We start from the raw sequence: 23287 nt of genomic DNA, 5'->3' as shown, positions 1-23287 counted from the left end.
TAGGTTTGTAAGATAGTTCTTCCTAGTGATCCAATCAACTGCGAAGCGTGCTAAAATTGTAATATTCTATCATTTGAGGTCTGGAAGGGCGAAGCCTTCATACTCTGGCGATAAGTATAATTTATTAATGGAAAGAGCATGTCTTTTCTTGTTCCAAATAAAGCTAGTGCAGATCTTCTTAAAAAGCTTTAAATCTTTATTTAAGATAAAAAGCGGTAGGTTCTGCATAATATAGACTATTTGGGGGAAAAGAATAGTTTTTATCATCATCTTAGCCAATAAAGATATGGGAAATATAGACCATTTCTGCCATTTTCTGGAAGCATTTATAAAAAAAAGGGCCATAATTAATTTGGTACCATTTTTGTGGGTCTTTATGTAAATTGATCCCTACATTTTTTATATTTTCTACCTCCTTAAACAGATGCCAGTTGAAACTATTTTTTTCTTATAGATCCATAAAATTTCACATTTGTTTAAGTTAAGTTTATAAGCTGAAAATGAACTAAAGATTTCAAGATTGTTTAATGCAATAGGAATATTTTCCTTAGTATTTTTAAGGAAAAGAAGAAGATCGTCTGCATACAACGATAAAACTATATTGTGATAACCTAGATCTATTCCTTTTAACTCTGCTCTAAGTAAGATAGCTAGCGGTTCTATCGCCAGATTAAATAACAAAGGGGAGAGGGGACATCCTTGTCCCTTTGTATAGGGAGAACATTGGGGTTAGACTACTGTTAACTAGTAAAGATGAGCTGGGATGATTGTATATAGATTTGATGAAAGAGACAAAATTTCCAGAAAAGTATATAGATGGTCCCGAATTACTGAGTCGAAGGCTTTCTCCGCATCTAGCGTTAATAGGGCAAAATCTTGATTTATATTACATTTATGTGATCTATACCATGTCTTCTAGGAGGGTTATTACCCTGCAAATATTTTTGATTGAAGATCTACCCTCCATGAAGCCTGTTTGGTCCTCATGAATGATCTGATCTAACCCTGATTTAAGCCTGGTGGAAATAATGGATGCAAGCATTTTACAATCTGTATTTAATAATAAGATGGGTCAATAGGAACCCAAATTAAAACCATCCTTATTTTTCTTTCAAATTATTGTAATTACAGAGGCAGAGAAGTATTTGGACATAGGATGTTTTTTGATAAAATAGCCATTAAAGAGCTTAGTTAGGGTACCTGCAATTTGAGTTTTTAAGATCTTATAGAATTCAGAGGGGAGTTGGTCGGGCCAGGAGCCTTATTTGATTAAGAGCTATCAATTACCTGTAAGACTTCTTGAATAGAAATTGGTTCATTTAAATTATGCAAACAGCTATTCAAGATCTTAGGGAGCTTAATTTCGTTCCAAAATGTATTCTTCTTTTCTGTATTAATATCTTGTGCGGCATATATATTTTGATAAAATTAAAGAAAAACTCTCTTGATATTTAGTAGGTCCGTATATATATTCTGACCATCTGAAATAGCTTCTATTACATATTTTTTTTCCCTAGCCTTATCCAGTCTGGAGAAAAATTGCGCTGACTTTCCACAATGTCCTCTAAATTTGATGATAAAAGTATATTAGAAAGTTGTTTTAAATTATGTGCCCTATCTGAATTATGAAAGTTTCATTAGGACTTTACTATCCCTTTAACATCTGACTAATCCTCCGTTTGATTCTAGGTTGTTTGGGTGGGATGAATAGTCATGTGGAGGTCTGTGCTGGGCTTTGCCAACCGGAAATATTAACCAGAGAGAAATAGAGGAAGAAAGGACCGTAGGACAGTCTCACACATTGCAGTATAACTGGGAGTTCTGCTAAAGAGAACACAAAAACAACATGCTATGACCTGGAATTTCTTTCTTAAAATGTAGTCCTAGATTTTATTCCAGTGAAAAAGTTAGCATGCAATGTATATATATTTTAAAAACCCATAAGCACATATTGATAAGACTTTGAAATGACATACAATAATTTTGGTGGTGATTCATTATATATTTGTATATGCCCTCAGCATTCCATCTGTGATTTACAATATATTCAAATATTGTCCATTATAGTAGTTGCAGACAGGGTACATTATAATATTAAAATATAATATGAACTGGACCTGGAAAACATGACTATAGTTTCCAGTCTAGAACACAAAAGCTACTAATCAAGAGAGACACAAATTACTAGTCAACTCAGTGTTAAAGGGCCATAGTAGTCAAACAATTGCAAAAGTGTTAAACACACAGTAGAAGTACCGCACGGGACCCACAGAGCACTGCTGGTTTTGAGCGGAGCCCACCTCTAATCCAATCAGCAGAGCTAGAAAACAGCAGTGCAGGGTCAATAATCTTAAAATTACATAATGAATTATAGCATTTCATTTTTCAACTGTTATGGCCCTTTAAACATAGACAACATATTTACTTTCACTCTTCTGTATAAATGTCTTACTGGTCTGGGAACTGTGATGCTGTAAAAATATAATATTAAACATTCAGCCTCCTATTTAACAGTAACATTTGCAAATAACCATAACTATTTTTAATGTAAATGTTTCTTTTTAGTGTTTCAGGCAGCTTTTACGGTGTGCATTGACATAACACTGCTGATATAAGATCTATGCTGTATTTTAAGACAATGGGAGAAAACTCTCTTTGATGTTGTGACCCAGCCCCAAAAGAATAATCCAATACATATTGCACCACAGCCTCAAAGCACAGAAAGGCTCTTATTTCAAACACGGTCTCATGTGAATCTTGTGTAGTTATTTTATTTACATTCAACCAAGAGCCTTATAAGTTGTCTATTACAGCAGACTATAGACAAGTCCTACAGATAATACTTGCAAGGCGATACCTTACTTGGGGATATAGCAGTGTCTTGTTACCAGGCAGAAATATTTGGATATTTCATATTGACGTTGACAGACCCAATAATACTCCCACAGGCATATCCTTAACCTGAGGATTTTAGAGAATCAGTTGCTGTGGGAAATGTCAAAGACATTTTGCAGACCCCGAAGAAGAGGATCTATTCTTCCCAGGGGTGCATTTAGTTTGTGTGCTGCTCTAGGCACTGCAAGCCTGCTGCCCCCTTAACCCTGCTTCTCAACAGTTTTACCTCATAATAGGTCAGGGATGGGAAACGTGGAGGGACCATGCACCCTCACTAGACAGCCAGGATCACTGGTTTGTAATAAAATGAATAAATAAATGAGTATAAATAATATATGTGTATGGGTAAAAAGGCATCATGTTATAGAACTACCGCTCATATTATGCTGTCCACATAAATCCTGCTGCCCTAGGCACAAGCCTGCTTGGCCTTGGCTTAAAAATGCCCCTACTTATTCCTGAAAATTTGAAGATAATAAGCGAAATAGACTATTGTGCTGTGCTGTTGGAAAAGTAGCCATATGCAGTGGAAGGGTTATGTGCGGCTTTTTCTGTACCGTCTGAGACCACATGGATTTGTTTATTGTAAAAATTGTAAGAAGTATTATAAGATTAAAGGGACTTTGTTATGTAAAAATGTAATTCTCCATTTTTATTTTTTGGATTAGTGACTAGTAGTTAAAGGACCACTAAACATAGTAGAATAGCATCATCAGGAAATGCATAATAAAAAGACAATGCAAAAGCACTTAGTTTAAAATTCAAATGAGTAGTAGATTTATTGCTGACAAATTTTAAATTTAGTACTATTTTCCCTCCCACTGCATAATGTAATAGCCATATTCCAATCACAAAATGCTATATATGTATATTCTGTGAATCTTTCACGTGCTCAGTAGGTGCTAGTGCCTCGGAAAATGTGCATATAAAAAGATTGTGAACATTTAAATAATGGAAGTGAATTGAAAAGCTGTTTAAAATTGTGTGCTCTATCTAAATAATGGAAGTTTCATTTTGACTTGAGTGTCCCTTTAAGCATGTATGAAATGTCTGCTGCAAGCATTGCACCTCATGTGCAGTCTCACCTGCCATGTCCTGCTCTGCAGCTGCAAAAACCTATGTCTTTAAAGTGACATTAAACACTAAATACATTTCATGTATCTAATTGTGTGCCAACATTTTGGAAACTGGGTTTCACTGTAGGTATCTGCAAACAGGACACGCTACAAACACAGCCAGCACTGGAAAGCTAGATTTCAACATGGTGGCAGCCATGACTGCAGGGAGGCGGAGGATAACCTCCATACTATGATTACAAAATATACTTAGTGGTTAACATCCCTTAAAAGGAGAAACAGCTGGATACCCTGATACATCAGGTTGTTCAGTTTGTGTATCCTTGTGTTAGTGTATTTACTGTGAGAAGTTTTGCTTCACTAATCCTGTAGCCTCCTGAAATTCCAGGCTAGTTCCCACAATGCCCTCTGCTATGATATGAACCGTGACAGAGTAGGTTAAGTCCTAACTGTGTTGGCACATTTCTGATATGTTGTAAAAGAGTTCCATTACAAACTGATGATATGAAGGGTTTAACGCACAAAGACAATATTCTTACCAAAGAAAACAGAAACTAAATTGAGAGTGAAAGAAAAATCCTAAGAAACACAATGTTGGATGAAGTTTATGGTCACTGAGCGTGGGACACAAATTGGTTCACTCACATCAAAAGCAGAGATGCCAAAGTTCATCCCAAGCCTAAATATCACTCTTGTAGTCGCTTACAGATAAGAATAGCTTTATTTCTTATAGACAAAGAAACAGCTGTCCCCCTCCCCTCTTTCTGACATCCTGTTTAAAGTTTGGGCTGGGCCCTGTCTGACTAAACTGAACTGCTACACAGAGGAACAAGTGCATCTTTCACACAGGGTGGGGACTTGTACTTTGATATCGGATCGGCTATATTATCAGCTGTACATAGTGTGCAATAAATAACAGCACAAAGCCGGATATTCTGACCTATACAGCATATATGCATCATGCTATTCGCTAGTCCTTAGGGATGGGAACTTCACAGTAACTGATTTAAACAGCATCCTCATTGTACTAGTTCAACCAAAATAAAACAAATTGGCTGCATGTGGGGAAACGTTTTACTTAAAGCGACATGAAACCCCATATTTTTCTCTCATGATTTAGATAGTGGATGCAACTATAAAGAACTTTCTAATTTACTTCTATTATAAAAATCTTTTGCTGTCTTGGTATCTTTTGTTGAAAAGCAGCGACGTAAGCTCAGGAGTGTGCATGTGTCTGAAGCACTATATGGTAGCAGTTTTGCAAGAATGTTATTCATTTGCAAGAGCACTAGATGGCAGCACTTTTTACTGCCATATGTAGTGCTCCAGACACCTACATAAGTATCACTTCAACAAACAATATCATGGGGAAAAAAATCAAATTTGACAATAGAAGTAAATTGGAAACTTTTTTTAAAAATTGTATTCTCTAGGGTAGATTTATCAAATGGCTGTCAGACATGATGCGCTGTAGCGAATCATGTCCGCCCGCTATCGCTAAATGCCGAAATACGCTGTCGGCATTTATCATTACACAAGTATTGCTTGTGCAATGCCGTCCCCCGCATTGTGCAATGCCGTCCCCCGCACATTTGCGACCAATCGGCCGCTAGCGGGGGGTGTCAATCATTCCGATCGGATCGGGATGATTAGAGTCCGTCGCCTAAAAGGTGGCGGACAAGTTAAGGAGCAGCAGTCTGTAGCCTGAAACCTGGGGCGTAGAAAGCAGCATCTGCTGTTTGATAAATCTACCCCTCTGTCTGTAGCTGAATACATTTAAATGTCCGGTATCTTTGTGAATAGTTTACTGGACAGCCTGCTAAAATATGGGACTGTCCTGTTGAATACTGCACACCTGGTAGCCTATGATTACGTAGCTGTTACTACATTCATCATGACGGCTGCTCCTTTACTTTGTGCTCTCTTTACTTCTCTACAGTTTCCCATAAAGCCCCCTCTACTCCTTTGCTATCTTTTTTCCCCTTCGCTTGGTGGCCTCTCCCCTACATTATCTTATCAAGCCCTGGGTGTTACATGTTTCCATGCTGTGCCATTGCATCACTGTCCTTTATTTATGAGTATATTTCAGTATATTTCTCCCCTTCCCATTGGCTATCGTTTTGCCATGATTCCCTTTGGTACACAAGTTTATGCATTATATTATTTAGATGACAACAACTGCAAAAGTTGCAAATTTGAAGAAAAGCTATTCAGTCATTTTTTTTTAGATACTTTGACTGAATGATTAACCCCTTAATGACCACAGCACTTTTCCATTTTCTGTCCGTTTAGGACCAGGGCTATTTTTACATTTCTGCGGTGTTTGTGTTTAGCTGTAATTTTCTTCTTACTCATTTACTGTACCCACACATATTATATACAGTTTTTCTCGCCATTAAATGGACTTTCTAAATATACCATTATTTTCATCATATCTTATAATTTACTATAATTTTTTTTTATAAAATATGATGAAAAAATGGAAAAACACACTTTTTCTAACTTTGACCCCCAAAATCTGTTACACATCTACAACCACCAAAAACACCCATAAAACACCCATGCTAAATAGTTTCTAAATTTTGTTCTGAGTTTATAAATACCCAATGTTTACATGTTCTTTGCTTTTTTTGCAAGTTATAGGGCCATAAATACAAGTAGCACTTTGTTATTTCCAAACCCCTTTTTTTCAAAATTAGCGCTAGTTACATTGGGACACTGATATCTATCAGGAATCCCTAAATATCCCTTGACATATATATATTTTTTTAGTAGACATCCCAAAGTATTGATCTAGGCCCATTGTGGTATATTTCATGCCACCATTTCACCACCAAATGCGATCAAATAAAAAAAATCGTTAACTTTTCACAAATGTTTTCACAAACTTTAGGTTTCTCACTGAAATTATTTACAAACAACTTGTGCAATTATGGCATAAATTGTTGTAAATGCTTTTCTGTGATCCCCTTTGTTCAGAAATAGCAGACATATATAGCTTTGGCGTTGCTTTTTGGTAATTAGAAGGCCGCTAAATGCCACTGCGCACCACACTGTGGTGTATTATGCCCAGCAGTGAAGGGGTTAATTAGGGAGCATGTAGGGTTACTTTTAGCTTTAGTGTAGTGTAGTAGACAACCCAAAGTATTGATCTAGGCCCATCTTAGTATATTTCATGCCACCATTTCACCACCAAATGCGATCAAATAAAAAAAAAACGTTAGGTTATTTTTCACAATTTTAGGTTTCTCACTAAAATTATTTACAAACAGCTTGTGTAATTATGGCACACATGGTTGTAAATGCGTCTCTGGGATCCCCTTTGTTCAGAAATAGCAGACATATATGGCTTTGGCGTTGCTTTTTGGTAATTAGAAGGCTGCTAAATGCCGCTGTGCATCACACGGGTATTATGTCTAGCAGTGAAGGGGTTAATTAGGTAGCTTGTAGGGAGCTTGCAGGGTTAATTTTAGCTTTAGTGTAGAGATCAGCCTCCCACTTGACACACCACACCCCCTAATCCCTCCCAAACAGCTCTTTTCCCTCCCACTCCCCACAATTGTCCCCGCCATCTTAAGTACTGGCAGAAAGTCTGCCAGTACTAATATAAAAGGTATCTTTTAATTTTTTATTTTTTTAAGCATATTTACATATGCTGCTGTGTAGAATCCCCCCTTAGCCCCCAACCTCCCTGATCCCCCCCAAAAGCTCTCTAACCCTCCCCCTCTACCTTTTTGGGAGCCATCTTGGGTACTGGCAGCTGTCTGCCAGTACCCAGTTTACAAAAAATAGATTTCTTTTTCATTTTTATTGTTTTTTCTGTAGTGTAGCTCCCCCCCCCAAAGACCATCACCCCCACCCCCTCCCAGATTACTTAGATCTTAGAATGCGTCCGTGCGTGCCCCCGGCGATTCCATTCACAATCCCGCCCCCCTCTTGCATCAGCCATGCATCGATGGCTGCCCACCCGCCTCCTACGTCGCCTCCCACCCATCAATGATGGGGCCACAGAGTGGTTCTCTCTGTATCGGTTGGCCATGTATGATTATTACAGGATGCCTCGATATCGAGGCATCACTGCAATAACCGGAAAGCGGCTGGAAGCTATCAGGATCACTTCCACCGCTTTCCAAGACCGACAACGTATGGGGTACGTCCTCGGTCATTAAGTGTTTTTTTTAGAGGACGTACCCTGTACATCGTCGGTCCTTAAGGGGTTAAAGGGATACAAAACCCAATTTTTTTCTTTCATGATTCTGATAGAGCATGCCATTTTAAACAACTTTCTAATTTACTCCTATTATACATTTTTCTTCGTTCTCTCAGCATCTTTATTTCAAAAAGCAGTAATGTACGCATAGGAGCCGGCCCATATTTGGTTCTGCATGGGTTCAACATGTAGCCTCCAATCAGCAAGCACTACCCAGGGTGGTGAACCAAAAATGGTCCGGCTCCTAAGCTTACATTCCTAACTTTTCATATAGAGATACCAAGAGAACGAAGAAAATTTTTATTGCATGCTCTATCTGAAACATGAAAGAATAATATTGGATTTTGTGTCCCATTAAAGTTGCACATTTGAAATATTAATATAATATTATAATATATAAGGCTGTGCATGCACTCTTGCACTACAATTGCTCTGTAGCAAACGTGTTCTATATTAATAACACATCTGCTACAGTGACGCACAGTATTATAATTAAAACACAATCGCGCCATTACATTCGCAATATTAGAAGTAAAACACAATTGTGCTATTGCGTTTGCAATATTATGAAATATGAATAATGCGAACACACAATCACATTCTTAAAATAAGTAAAAATACAGACAATAAAAGATAAGTACAATCACGCTTTAAAGCAATATTAAACACTAAATAAATGCTAGATAAAATTATGCATTCAAAGAAAAGATTAGTCTGAGAATAACATGTAGATGTATGTTTTTAAAGTTATATTAGCTGTTTAAATATTGACAAAATAAGTGTAAAGTTTTAGGGGCCGATTTACCAAGCGGTCAATTAGCCAAATGCAGCTGTTTCTGCACGAGCCTTCAAGCTCGCAGGAAACAGCAGTTAAGAAGCAGCGGTCTTAAGAACGCTGCTCCTTAACTGGTCTGTCAACTCTGAGGCGGCAAACAGCAATCAGCCCGATCGAATACGATCGGGTTGATTGACACCCCCTGCTAGAGGCGAATCTGCAGGGGATGGCATTGCACAAGCAGTTCACCAGAACTGCTTGTGCAATGCTAAATGCCAACAGTGTATGCTGTCGGCATTCAGCGATATCGGATCATGTCAGTGGATCATGTCCGCCCGACATATGATAACTCGGCCCTTTAGTGTCTATAAAACAATGGGAACTGCCATGTTGTAAGTGTGGCCAATTAGGGACAGCTATAAATAGGTCACTAGAGTGTGCAGCAGGGTGGAAAAAAATCAATTTTTTTTAAAAAAATATTTATTTAAATTGGATTTTTTTGAGGAAATTCTATCTGAAGATAGTTTCTATTTAAGGTACATTATAATCCAAAGGTTATTCATCCTGAAATATAGATTTGTTTTTAATTATATAACAACATGCTGTATATTCATGGCTGTAATGCTTTTTTTGTTTTGTTTTGTTTTGGAAAATTAATTCCATTAATCCGTTCACAATGTCATGCTCTCCCAAAGGTTTCTGTCAGATTATTTTGGATAATTTTTCTATCTTGAAGATATTATCACTTAGTATTGGTTTTGTAGTTCTCAAGACTGTAAATTTGTTTCTGCACAAATAACATGGCCCCTTCTTCACAGAAAAATGTTATAACATTAAAGGGACACTAAAGCCAAACATTTTCTTTCATAATTCAGATAGAGCATGCAATTATAAGCAACTTTCTAATTTACTCCTATTATCAATTTTTCTTTGTTCTCTTGCTATCTTTATTTAAAAAGCTAGAATGTGATGCATAGGAGCTGGACCATTTTTGGTTGAGAACCTGGGTTATGCTTGCTTATTGGCGGGTAAATGTAAGCCTCCAATAAGTTAGCGCTATCCATGGTGCTGAACCTAAAATGGGCTGGCTGCTAAGATTTACATTCCTGCTTTTAAAATAAAGATAGCAAGAAAATGAAGAAAAATTAATAATTGGAGTAAATTAGAAAGTTGCTTAAAATTTCATGCTCTATCTGAATCGTGAACGAAAAAAATTGGGTTCAGTGTCCCTTTAACATACAGAGTTGATAAATAGACCTTAAAGGGACATAATCATGAAAGATAACTTTTGGGTTTCAGATAGTGCATATCATTTTAAGATTTCAGATTTACTTCTATTATCAGATTTGCTTAATTTCATTCATTTGGAATCCTTTGTTGAAGGAGAGCAATGCTCTACTGGGGTCTAGCTGAATACATTGGGTCAGACAGTGACAAGCAGCTAGCTCGGAGTAGTGCATTGCTTCTGAGTCTACCTATACATGCTTTTGATCAATAGATACCAAGAGAACAAAGCAAATTAGATATGATAAGTAAATTGGAAAATTTTAAAAATTACATGTTCTTTCTAAATCATGAAAGTTTAATTTTGACTTTACTGTCCCTTTAATGCCATTCCTTCCATGCAAATCTATGTACACAGAATCAACCCATACTAAGTTTCAAGAAGCTCACTGAATAGAAGATGTGTGGAGTGAAACAAATCTGCACAAGGACCTTATTGTGAGGAGGGAGGGACAAAAATTTAAAATGATAAATACTGTTATTGTTTTAGTTAAATACAACTATTTAAATTGTTATTATTAATGTAATCATTATCTTTCTCCTTCCAATAAAGTACAGGTGAAAAGTTGACCAAATATGAATGATTAACCAATTAACTGGGGATAGTTCACCTCCAAATAATTTAATTCATTTCAATGATCTATCTATGTATTTCTAATGATATATAACCAAATCAGTAATGGTCGGATATACCTAGAAAAAATAATCTGAAAACGTATTATTCTAAAAATGAAAACCATGGTTTAAATCGGTCTTACTGTTTAGTATTTAAATTGTGATTTAAATCAAATCTACCCTGGTGTGCAGCCAATGACGGTCTGTAATATAACAGTGGTCTGCACTTCCATTTCTAACAGCAACTGAAAAGCTCACAGACATATTCTAACACTATGCAATACATATACAGTAAACATTGTATATAGCATACAGTATACCCACAATCCCCCTGCTTCTATAGGTGTATTATTGATATGTTTACTACACTATTGTATTATAATAACAGGGGTTGAGTTTCTGTTGACACATGTAGATTGTATTCGCATACAGTTCTGTATATTGGGATCATTTACATTACATTATATTTGATGTAAGTAGTGATGCTGCTTTGAATATATCGTCGGTATCAGAGTAGCATCGGCACCCACTGAAATGTATGGTAAGACGCCTCTCAGTGATGCAACCTTTAAACCAGAGCTTTCCAAACATTTCATGTTGGCGACACACTTTTTAGACCTACATCACTTTGTGACACAGTAACTCAGTTGTACTGGCAAACAGGAGGTTAAACTAACTTGCTTTAAGAGATATGGACACAAACATAAATGATATAATAACGTAATGTATTTACAAGTAACAGTAAGTATGTGCAAGAATGAAAAAAAGTTTATAACACCAATAACTACTTACTATTTTAATGGGATGTATGAGGTTGATGGGATGAACACAGTTTCTGAATATTTAGTGGAATATTAGATAAAGACACTCGCATTTCATCATCAAGCATTTTTAAGCTTCCTATTCATATATCAAGAGCAGGAGCAGCAATGCACTCACTACTGGGAGCTAGCTGCAAAAAAACAACACTTTAACTTCTGCTCAGCGTTAGGCTGAGCTGCAAACACACTGCTGTCCCACTCACTGACTACACATGCAGTCATGAGCCGATTGAGGAGACTACACGTGCAGTCATGAGCCGATTGAGGAGACTACACGTGCAGTCAGCAGCCAATGTGCCGTCAATGGGAATAGTTTCAGTTCCCGCTGAACTGCGCTAATAGGTTAAGATGATCTGTGACTCACTAGGTATCAATCACGTGTCAACCATGTGATATGCGTAGCAGGCAGGCAGAAAGTCGGAAACCAAAATAAAATGTAAAAAAAAATTAAAAAAAAAAAAAATTGTGCTGAAGCAGGGACACACCTACATACTGCCGCCAACACACAGTTTGGAAAGCACTGCTTTAAACAGTACTGTCAGTTCTTTGGAATATTTTGCCGGCTTTCTTGACTTCACATCGAACCCCTTTTAAATATTTTGCCGCATCGCTGCAATTTCATATTAAGTATTGGTCTCACTGTGTATGCAATGAGAGATACAATAAGGAGGATTTTATTTAAACATACAGATATTAGCTAATGAGTTTGCTCTCGATAAAAGCTCAGCCCAATTGATTGGGTTGCGATTTGTCTTAGAAGACAGTTATTTTATGTACAAAAATATACCTAAAGGACTCTTTTGCTGTACATTTTAATTCTGCAGCTTGTATAACAAGTCAATTTAAATACATTAAAGGGAAACCAGTTTTACAATGCACTGCCCCTTAGAGCTGGAGTTATATTTGCAGTGACAAGAAGTGATGTATCACTTTCATGACCCTTTAAATAAAAATCTGAACTCACCGCACCCCTTCTCTTTAAATAAAAATATCGACCTGAGTAAGGAGGTGTTGTCTTTCTACAGTTTAGCTTGTGTGTAGCTTCTGGAAGGCTAAGCAGACTTTTTTTTTTTTTCTTTAAACTTATTTTGCTAACTATTCTGTGACCCTAGCATAACTAGTGCTGGAACATCCCTTTAATAGGCAGATACAGGAGCACAAGACACATTTAAAAAAAAGTTACTTTCTACACATAATCCTTAAACTTATATGAAAAAATATGTAATTAAAATACATTTTTCCCTGTGAATATTAATATTTTTCAGACAAAAGGAAATGTTATTCCTTATACGTACCAGGACCACACGGAGCAAGTTTCCTTATAAGTGTCAGTGCCTAAAAATGACGCAGGAAGAAATTCTTGCCATGATTCCAGGACCAAATGATGTAATCTCAATACTTGTTCCACTAACACAGGGTCTTTAGTCCTATTTATCAGCTGATCTTAAAGCATTCACACAACTTTATTACAGAAATGGCTGAGGACACATAAATTAGCCGTCCAGCAGCTAAAAGGAATCTGAGCAATTACTGGAAATTGATCATTTAACAAATATCTTCAGAGGTCTAATAGTAAAAACGACAAAGCTTCTGTAGGTCTAAATTTTATGCAATGAACTTGAAATTATAGTGTTTCTAAAAATGCCAGGGATCTAAAATCTTCACTGCAGATGTCTATGGCCTCTTTGGGTTCATGCACAAAATTGTCAATTATATTGTAAACATTGACTTTAAATGGACATTAAAATCAAAAAGAAGTTTTGCATGAATTTGGTTTGGTTTTTTAAGTAAAAACACACACACACACACACACACTAGCAATTGTATGTGTCCCTAATTAAATAAATTATATTATTATATTATATATTTATATACAATAAACTCAAATCTATTGTCAATGGATGTAACCCTGGACTGCAACACAATGCACATTTAGATAACAAAGTTAGTTTTAAATGCCTCTAAGCCATTTATTTTATATTAATATCTGTTTTTAGCTTTATTAGAAGATTTAAAGAAAAAAAAACAAACATAAAATCAGCAATACAGCTCTCCATAAAACAAAAAACCCCACTGTATATATAAATCAATGGCTGTGCGTTGTGTTTGTAAGATGATACAAAACCAGTCTATATAACATTTGAGAGGCCAAGAGGCTAGGGTCAGCTCCAAGGGGGGGGCATTGGGGGGCAATGCCCACCCAAATGGAATGCTGTGCCCCCTCAAAAAATATTGATTTGATCATACGCTTTAAAAATAATAAATAAAATAATGAATTGTTATGTAATGCTGCATGCTGGGGGCAGAGTTAGCTGCCAAACTGTGAGGTCGCATCACGTATCTGCAAGGAGCTCCGTGTCTTAACCTCTTATTTGGAATTGGAAGTTAATTAGAGACTTTTTAGACTTGTCTTTAACCCTATTAATTTGACCTATCTATGAGTTACTCATTTTCTTAAACAATAAATAGAATATGATTGTATCATATAAATATAAGTCTATAAATGGCTACCGGCTTCTATCGATGCTGGTAGCCATTTATAGACTTATATTTATATGATACAATCATATTCTTATAAGTTTACAGTACATAGGTTGTATTAAGTAGCCTGATATCCATTAGTTATTGCAATACAGGTATAGCTAAATCTAATCTACAAAATTACCAGTACCTGAAAACCTAGTATCCTCACTTCTATTGCACACAAAGGGGTTAATTGCATTGGGGGGTTTGGGGTGTATGGCTGTTTAGGGGACATGATTGTTCCAATACCAAAGGGTCATCGTTAGGCCCAGGTCATCTGTCCACTTGAAGGCATAAGAAGGAAGGCTTCTAAGGGTTATGCTGCTCATCCTGAAGACTTCCTGTAGTGGTGACCAATCAGTTTGCTAGTTTTTTTTCTGTGGAGCCAGCAGGATTAGTGGACAAAGCTGTATATGTCTGCAGCCTTAGTAAAGCACGCTGCACGACTAGCTGTCAAGGGTCCTACAGGTTTGGGGTCTTATTTTCATACCACCCTAGCATAGGCGGTTGGTCACAGCCCAGACAGTGAGTGGACAGATGAGTTGAGTGACTGCCATTGCAAAGGGGAGAGTCCTCCCTTAGTGTGAGCCTGGGGGCACTTCTCTTTGTGTACGCATTGGGCCAAAGATCTCCTATGTGTTGTCCTGGGCTGAGGGCGTTATAGCTGGGCACCACTCTGTCAACAGGTCTGAGCTGTGACCATCTATGCAGGGGTTATTTTAGGACTTGATTGCGACCACTTGCCGTATATTCTTGTGGCTGTTCAATAAAATTGACCCTACTGGGACTAAACCCATCTCTGTGTTTGTGTGTTATTATTAAATGGGATAAGGTTTTGTTATACCAAATTAATGCTTGACAACAGGACATTTAATCCCTTAAAATAAGCACTGATTATAAGATGAATGCCTAATTTTGCATCTTGGGAGAGTAATATTATTTATATATAGTGTACCCTGGAAGCTGTTCTCCAGATGGTGCGATTGTTGATCCATTGTGGAATATATATATATTGATTACAATAAGAAAAAATCTGCTCACCTCAAGTTGAAAAATAGGATGGTAATTTAGGGGTTTTATTTGTGTGTATATAGCACCACCTAGTGTTCATCATTAATATGACAGCTTTAAAAAAAAAAATCTTGTTGAAGTTTGTAACTTTAAAGGGATACTGAACCGTGAATACAATTTTTTTTTTCTTTCATGATTCTGATAGAGCATGCAATTTTAAGCAACTTTCTAATTTACTCCTATTATCAGTTTTTCTTTGTTCTCTTTGAATCTTTATTTGAAAAAGCAGGAATGTAAGCTTACAAGCTGGCCCATCTTTTGTTCAGCACCTGGGTAGCGCTTGCTGATTGGTGGCTAAATGCAGCCACTAATCAGCAAGCTCTATCCAGGTTGCTGAACCAAAAATGGGTTGACTCGTAAGCTTACATTCCTGCATTTTCAAATAAAGATATAAAATAGTATGCTCAATCAGTATGGAAATTTGTTTGTATTTCATGTCCCTTTAAGGCACACATTTTAATGAATGTATATTTTTCACTATATGTATTATCTATTGTGGGAAACAGTTTGCACTATTATTATGTCCCTTTAAGTTTTTTGTCTGTTCTAGTGACATTTAATATCTAAAGACATAAAACCACATCACTTGTGTTATATACCTAATCTGTTAATTTGTTATTTTATCTCAGGGGAAGGAAGAATTTGAGAAAACTCAGAAGGAATTGTTAGAAAAAGGAAACATTATACGACAAGGAAAAGGTCATTTGGAGCAACAACAGGTAAAACGATAGCATTGATCATTACTGTGCCTACAGCATATAGATATGTCAAGACAAATATAGTGGGAGAGATTTGAGAGGGCATGCCAAAAGGTGGGCTCTTCAGGAGATGAATGAGGGACATATTGTGCACAAAATGACAGGTCATCTTCTGAATCTATAATTAAATACCATAAATAAGATCTGATAAGAGACAATTGTGCATAGAAAAGAAAAAGAAAACCAACAAAGCAGAGGGACTAAGCCCTTTAGATATATAGCTTCAAAGTAAGATGATCCTTGAATCAATTATTAGATACATTCATGCACCCAGGTGTTTGGCTACTTTGGTGAAGTGGACCATGGACTATGTATACAGGTGAAACTCGAAAAATTAGAATATCGTGCAAAAGTTCATTTATTTCACTAATGCAACTTAAAAGGTGAAACTAATATATGAGATAGACTCATTACATGCAAAGGAAGATAGTTCAAGCTGTGATTTGTCATAATTGTGATGATTATGGCTTGCAGCTCATGAAAACCCCAAATCTACAATCTCAGAAAATTAGAATATTGTGAAAAGGTGCAATATTCTAGGCTCAAAATGTCCCACTCTAATCAGCTAATTAAGCCATAACACCTGCAAAGGGTTCCTGAGCCTTTAAATGGTCTCTCAGTCTGGTTCAGTAGGAATCACAATCATGGGAAACACTGCTGACCTGACAGTTGTGCAGAAAACCATCATTGAAACCCTCCATAAGGAGGGAAAGCCTCAAAAGGTAATTGCAAAAGAAGTTGGATGTTCCCAAAGTGCTGTATCAAATCACATTAATAGAAAGTTATGTGGAACGGAAAAGTGTGGAAGAAAAAGGTGCACAAGCAGCAGGGATGACCGCAGCCTGGAGAGAATTGTCAGGAAAAGGCCATTCAAAAGTGTTGGGGACTTTCACAAGGAGTGGACTGAGGCTGGAGTCAGTGCATCAAGAGCCACCACACAGAGACGGATCCTGGACATGGGCTTCAAATGTCGTATTCCTCTTGTGAAGCCACTCCTGAACAACAAACAACGTCAGAAGCGTCTTACCTGGGCTAAAGAAAAACAGACCTGATCTGTTGCTCAGTGGTCCAAAGTCCTCTTTTCTGATGAGAGCAAATTTTACATCTCATTTGGAAACCAAGGACCCAGAGTATGGAGGAAGAATGGAGAGGCACACACTGCAAGATGCTTGAAGTCCAGTGTGAAGTTTCCACAGTCTGTGTTGATTTGGGGAGCCATGTCATTTGCTGGTGTTGGTCCACTGTGCTTCATTAAGTCCAGGGTCAACGCAGCCGTCTACCAGGAGATATTGGAGCACTTCATGCTTCCTTCCGCAGACGAGCTCTATGAGGATGCTGACTTCATTTTCCAGCAGGACTTGGCACCTGCCAACACTGCCAAAAGCACCAAAACCTGGTTCAATGACCGTGGGATTACTGTGCTTGATTGGCCAGCAAACTTGCCTGACCTGAACCCCATAGAGAATCTATGGGGCATTGCCAAGAGAAAGATGAGAGACATGAGACCGAACAATGCAGAAGAGCTGAAGGCCGCTATTGAAGCATCCTGGTCTTCCATAACACCTCAGCAGTGCCACAGGCTGATAGCTTCCATGCCACGCCACATTGAAGCAGTAATTGCTGCAAAAGGGGCCCAAACCAAGTACTGAGTACATACAGTATGCATGCTTATACTTTTCAGAGGTCCGATATTGTTCTATGTACAATCCTTGTTTTATTGATTGCATGTAATATTCTAATTTTCTGAGATTGTGGATTTGGGGTTTTCATGAGCTGTAAGCCATTATCATCACAATTATGACAAATCACGGCTTGAACGATCTTGCTTTGCATGTAATGAGTCTATCTCATATATTAGTTTCACCTTTTAAGTTGCATTAGTGAAATAAATGAACTTTTGCACGATATTCTAATTTTTCATGTTTCACCTGTATATATATATGTATATATATATATATATGTATATATATATATATATATATATATATATATATATATATATAATTAATATATTATTATTTTCCAGTAGATGGCGTACTATGCAATCTTATAAGAGTGTTGTTTATTGTTTATAAAATAAAAAATCTTAAATAGAAACTTAATTTGTGCATCTGGGAAATTAATATTAATTCACATTAATTCAGATAAGGGTTTATTACCCCGCTCCAGGGCCTGATGATCATAAACTTGCCAACATGGGGTCAGATTACAAGTGGCCAGCAAATGATAGCGCTGGTAGTGATACACAATATCACCGGACTGTGCTAATATCAGAACGTGACTTGATATTACAAGTTTGTGTTAAAAAGCGTTTACCAGAGACGGTTTAGCGCAACCTATACTTTGAATGGAGGCCAAAAACATGCTAACATGTGCTGATATTACAGGTTGAAAGTTATAGGTTGCACACGATTGAAAGCCAAAACTGCGCTAGAATATTTAGCGCTACTTGAGACCTGAAGTAAAGTGTAAGAGTTAAAAAAAGTTTCATAAAACCCATCAAAAACATATTAAAATAAACTATTACACTCATTTATACACGTTTTAATAAAATATAAATATTGATAAAAAAGTTTTAAAAGGGTTAAAAAGGGATATGCTAAATGGCAAGGTGTTTGACTGGGAAGGGTTCCAATGTATATATATATGTATATAGTTAAACACATTTAAATATGTAGTATCATCTTTAATATGTTTTAATGTGTTTTGAATAAAAATGCATTCTTATGTTCTTCTCTTAGAAGAAAATTTTCTTTTTATTTTAAAATATATATTTCTATATATACATAAGGAAAGCTGGTGGGATTTGCACTCACATCCAATAGGTACATTTTTCTTAATGTAAGTAGTGTCCGGTGCAATACCTAATAGGACCACCCCTCAGGCCCCAAGGTAACAATGTATATCCAGTGAAATGAAGGTAGAACATGGTTTCAAAAGGCTGAACCTTTTATTAGAGCAACGTTTCGGGGCTCCTGCCCCTTTCTCAAGCTTGAGAAAGGGGCAGGAGCCCCGAAACGTTGCTCTAATAAAAGGTTCAGCCTTTTGAAACTGTGTACTACCTTAATTTCACTGGATATTTCTATATATACATATATTTGAATATACAATATATATATATTTATATTTGTACATATTCATATAGCTATATAGGTATGGCTAAATATTTTACAAAAAAATAATCATATATATATATATATATATATATATATAAATAATATTTTCTTCTATGTGAAGAACATAGGAATGTATTCCTAACATCTTCGGCTTCAGCGTAGTTCATCTAGTGCAGTGTTGGGTCAGAGCGTTAGCAATAACTGATAGTTTTTGGTTTTGTAGCGTGCCCCCAAAGAAGTCTATGTGAAGAATGCGTTACTGCGGTCGCGATATCCAAAGTCCTGAAGTTAGCGCTCCTTGGTCTTTCACTCACATGCTGACTTTTTACTTTCAACTTGTAATAAGTGCGCTACGTGTTATTTGACCCATGGAGAGAAATTACACATCTTTGGGGACTTCTTTTGAGCATTATGCTTTAATGTATCTGTCTCACCATCACATCCAGAAATATATTTAAATCTATATTTGTCTTTCTAAAATGATTAGAGGAACTCACAGTCCTGACAAGACATCTCAGATAATCTCACTAGAGCAGAGAGCTTAAAGGGACAGTATACACTCATTTTCATATAACTGCACAGGTACTGATATAAAAATCCAGTATAAAACTGTTAAAAACTTACTTAGAAGCTCTTAGTTTAGCTCTGTTGAAAAGGTAGCTGGAAAGCCCACTGCAAGTGGCAAATAAGACACTCCCCCTCCCCCTTCTTTTGCATATGAAAAGACCCTTTACACAAACAGGAGCAAGCTGGAGAAGGTAGCTGACGGTATTCTCATAAAACTTTGGGGCTTGGTTAGGAGTCTGAAAATCAGAGCAATGTTATAAAAAAATAAGCAAAACTATACATTTAAAAAAAAAAAAAAAAAACCTTTATGGGCTATATAAATAAATCATCTAAAAAACATTTATGCAAAGAAAAAATGAGTGTATAATGTCCCTTTAAGATCATTGGGCTCCAAATAACAACAGTAACCTCAGTGCCTTATGTTGGTACAGTAACTCATCTGACCCTACAGATTTTATAAGTGGCTATTTGGTGACACAACTGTCTAATAGGCAAGTGCTCTACAAAATTTTATTACGGTTATATGTATTTTTGTATTCCTTCATACTTGGTTTCTGGATAAAAAAAACAAAAAATATATTGATATAAAACTGTTTCCTAACACACAGCACAGTTTATGAAAGCCCTGAACAAACTTATTAAAACTACCTATGTATAAACACATCACATCCAATCAGCAAAAAAACTAACAATTACTTCAACTAGACTTCACTAAAATCCCTCGGACTATCACTGTATCTCAAATGACTCTCATGCTAATCTAGCCACCAGGTAGTAAAGTCTACAAGTATTGTCTAGGCCTATGTGAAACTAGTTGATTTGTTTGTTGTGCTTTATTCCTTATATCATTTTCGGTCCATCTCTACCCTTTTTAACTGCATTCATGTCAATTTGCATGTCTGTATTTCACACTATATTAGGCAACTAAAATACTTTTTTACTTTTGTTTGTGACAAAGCTCAAGCAGTTTGAACGTCTGGAAGAGGAAGTTGCACGGCCCATAGAGAGTGACTTGTCAAACTGGACACCTCCTCAACACTACATCCAAGTTAGGAGTGCACTAAGCAACGTTGATCGACAACTACTCCTCTTCTACCAGGAGCAATGCGAGGCTAACGTGACCACCCTGACCAACGCTATTGATGCCTTTTACAGCTCCATCAGCAGTAACCAGCCTCCCAAAATATTTGTGGCTCACAGCAAGTTTGTTATTCTTAGTGCCCACAAATTGGTTTTCATTGGGGACACTTTGTCACGCCAAGCCAAAGCTCAGGACATCCGAAACAAGGTCACCCACTACAGCAACCTTTTATGTGACAAGCTCAAGGAGATAGTCCTTACTACGAAGACAGCAGCACTTCAGTATCCATCCCCCTCAGCAGCTAAAGATATGGTGGATAGAGTTAAGGACCTCAGCAACAGCACCCAACAATTTAGAATGGTTTTGGGTCAATTGGCTTCCATGTGATGGGACATAAAGCTCAATTGCCCAATGACTGAGTGTGATAGAGCAAAGAAACATAATACAATATCTCTTTAGAAACAAACTGGGCAAAATATTCACACATAAGATATCGTTATATTGAACAGTGACTCTGTGACTTTTTCTTGGAAAATGCACTACTCTATACATTCATTTCAAATGGAATGTTGAACTGCAAGTAGTTTTCCAATATAACTGTAAATAATTCAAATTCTTTGAAAAAAATCAGAACACATTCATTCTGTCTCTTACAGATGAGTAAACGGTGTACTGTTTGATTTTTAGATTGTCTCTTATCATTTGTTATTTGTTAAAATGGCAATACCACAAATGCTTACTCTACTGAAGAGATATGCTACATAAAAAATGATTTATGCCCTTTCCTGCTGTCTCCTGTTTTATAAGAGGAACTTAGAGGCTCAGATTTGGTCATGTAATCAGCTTAGGCAAGTTCCATTTGAAAAACATTAAAATGAAGCAGGGTTTGAAACATACCCTCTTACCATTATATATTATACGCATCATTTATGAGTTTTGCATCCCTAAATTGTAAACTTGGTTAGACTGGGCAACATTGAACTAAAGTAGCATGATATATTGAAGCCAAGAGACGCAAGTGCCTCTCCCTCGCTACATACATAAACCACTCTATGAAGTTGTAAGTTGAAGAGACAGTAAATGTTGCAAAACAATGGCAATGCAGTGATAGGACAGTGTTTACCTTAAGAGTTTTTAACCTTATAATGCACTCACTCTGGTGCTGATCTTTAACCAGTGCTGCCAGCCCCCTGCTGAGTTTAGTCAATCTTAGCCCATACCACCCTCCCCACAGAATCTTACTAGAGCTTGCGTCCACTCCAGATTGCAGTAGAGGGTGAAAAATGCTGTTTTCACATTGTTTGAGGTAAGCATTAACCTTCTAAAGGGATGTTAGACAGTCTGTTTAGTTGTTGTAATAAAAACACACTAAGCAGTTGCTTATACTTAATAGAAATCCTTGCAAAAGGTATTATTCATCTATTAAATTGATTATTATACTTTTTTTTTTTACACTATATTTGTGCTTCCTGTCAGAGCCCTATAAGGAGGTCCAGGGGCCCATTGCAGGAAGTTTTATCTTAGCCTGATGTCATAAAACTTCTAGGCTAGTAAATAGACTAGATAACAGGGAGTCAGGTTTGCTCATTCCCAGAACTGACAGAATAAAAGCTTCGATTTTAAAAATCCTCTGCTCTTAAAACACTTTGGGCAGGGGCTACACTGAGAATTTCTTGAGGAGCACTGTTTAATATCCCTTTAATGCATTGCAGCAGATTTTAATGTTTACTATCCCTTTAAGAGACTGGGCAGTACAAATATGGGCTCTACACAGGCTAGAGCAGTGTATATATCTTTCTCAAGTCTTGGCCTGTCACAAACAATGCCTTAATATATTACTATTATGTGATCATCACATCCTTGCATAGTCTGGCTTCCCTTTATCTGGCTACCCCTAACGTAGCCTTTCTGAATGTTTATGATGCTGAACCTAGGAGAAACATGTTTTATGTACATTATTGACTTTAAGATGTCGTAGATTTTCTGTATTTAAAGCAATGTTGTTGCAAAGAAGAAACGATAGCAAGGAAAATACTGTCACATTAAAGCGTACTTGTAATGTTACTGTTGGGTGACGTCAAGCCATATAGCTGTATGTTTTTCCTCTTTACATTTGAACAGTTAACCATAGAGCAATGTTTTTATGGTAAATAAACAGGAAGTTATTTTCCAGACCTGATCCCTTAAAACAAAACATATAAGCCTTCCTTCTAAGTGACGTATAACTATATTTTACATTAAAGTAATGGTAAACTTGACATTTAAAAATCAGGTCCGGAATGAAAGCAATATTTAAGATGGACTTTAATTGATCACTTCTAATGAAGATGCCCTATAACGTACTTCTTAATCTAGCCGTGCCATTCTAATCCCCCACACTCCGGCCGCCCACTTCTTAACTCAGCCAGAGCGGATCTTCATGTGATCAATTAAAGTCCATCTAAAATATCGCTTAGATATCGGACCTAATTTTAAAGCATGACAAGTTTACCATC

At 36.8% G+C, this 23287-nt stretch overlaps 1 protein-coding gene across 1 annotated transcript in view; it reads left to right on the top strand.

The window, feature by feature from the left end:
- The window catches only part of BCAR1 (BCAR1 scaffold protein, Cas family member), a 181658-nt gene extending 160082 nt beyond the window's left edge, over nt 1–21576 (top strand). The window contains exons 6-7 of the mRNA XM_053700537.1: nt 15900–15989; nt 20670–21576. Of these exons, the coding sequence (XP_053556512.1) occupies nt 15900–15989; nt 20670–21179 (600 nt within the window). The 3' untranslated portion in view covers nt 21180–21576. The remainder of the gene's footprint in view (nt 1–15899; nt 15990–20669) is intronic.
- The last annotated feature ends 1711 nt before the right edge of the window (nt 21577–23287 follow it).

This window comes from Bombina bombina, chromosome 1 (genome assembly GCF_027579735.1).
Source record: "Bombina bombina isolate aBomBom1 chromosome 1, aBomBom1.pri, whole genome shotgun sequence".
NCBI classification, from domain to species: Eukaryota; Metazoa; Chordata; class Amphibia; order Anura; family Bombinatoridae; genus Bombina; species Bombina bombina.
This window is presented reverse-complemented; position numbering and strand designations above follow the sequence as displayed.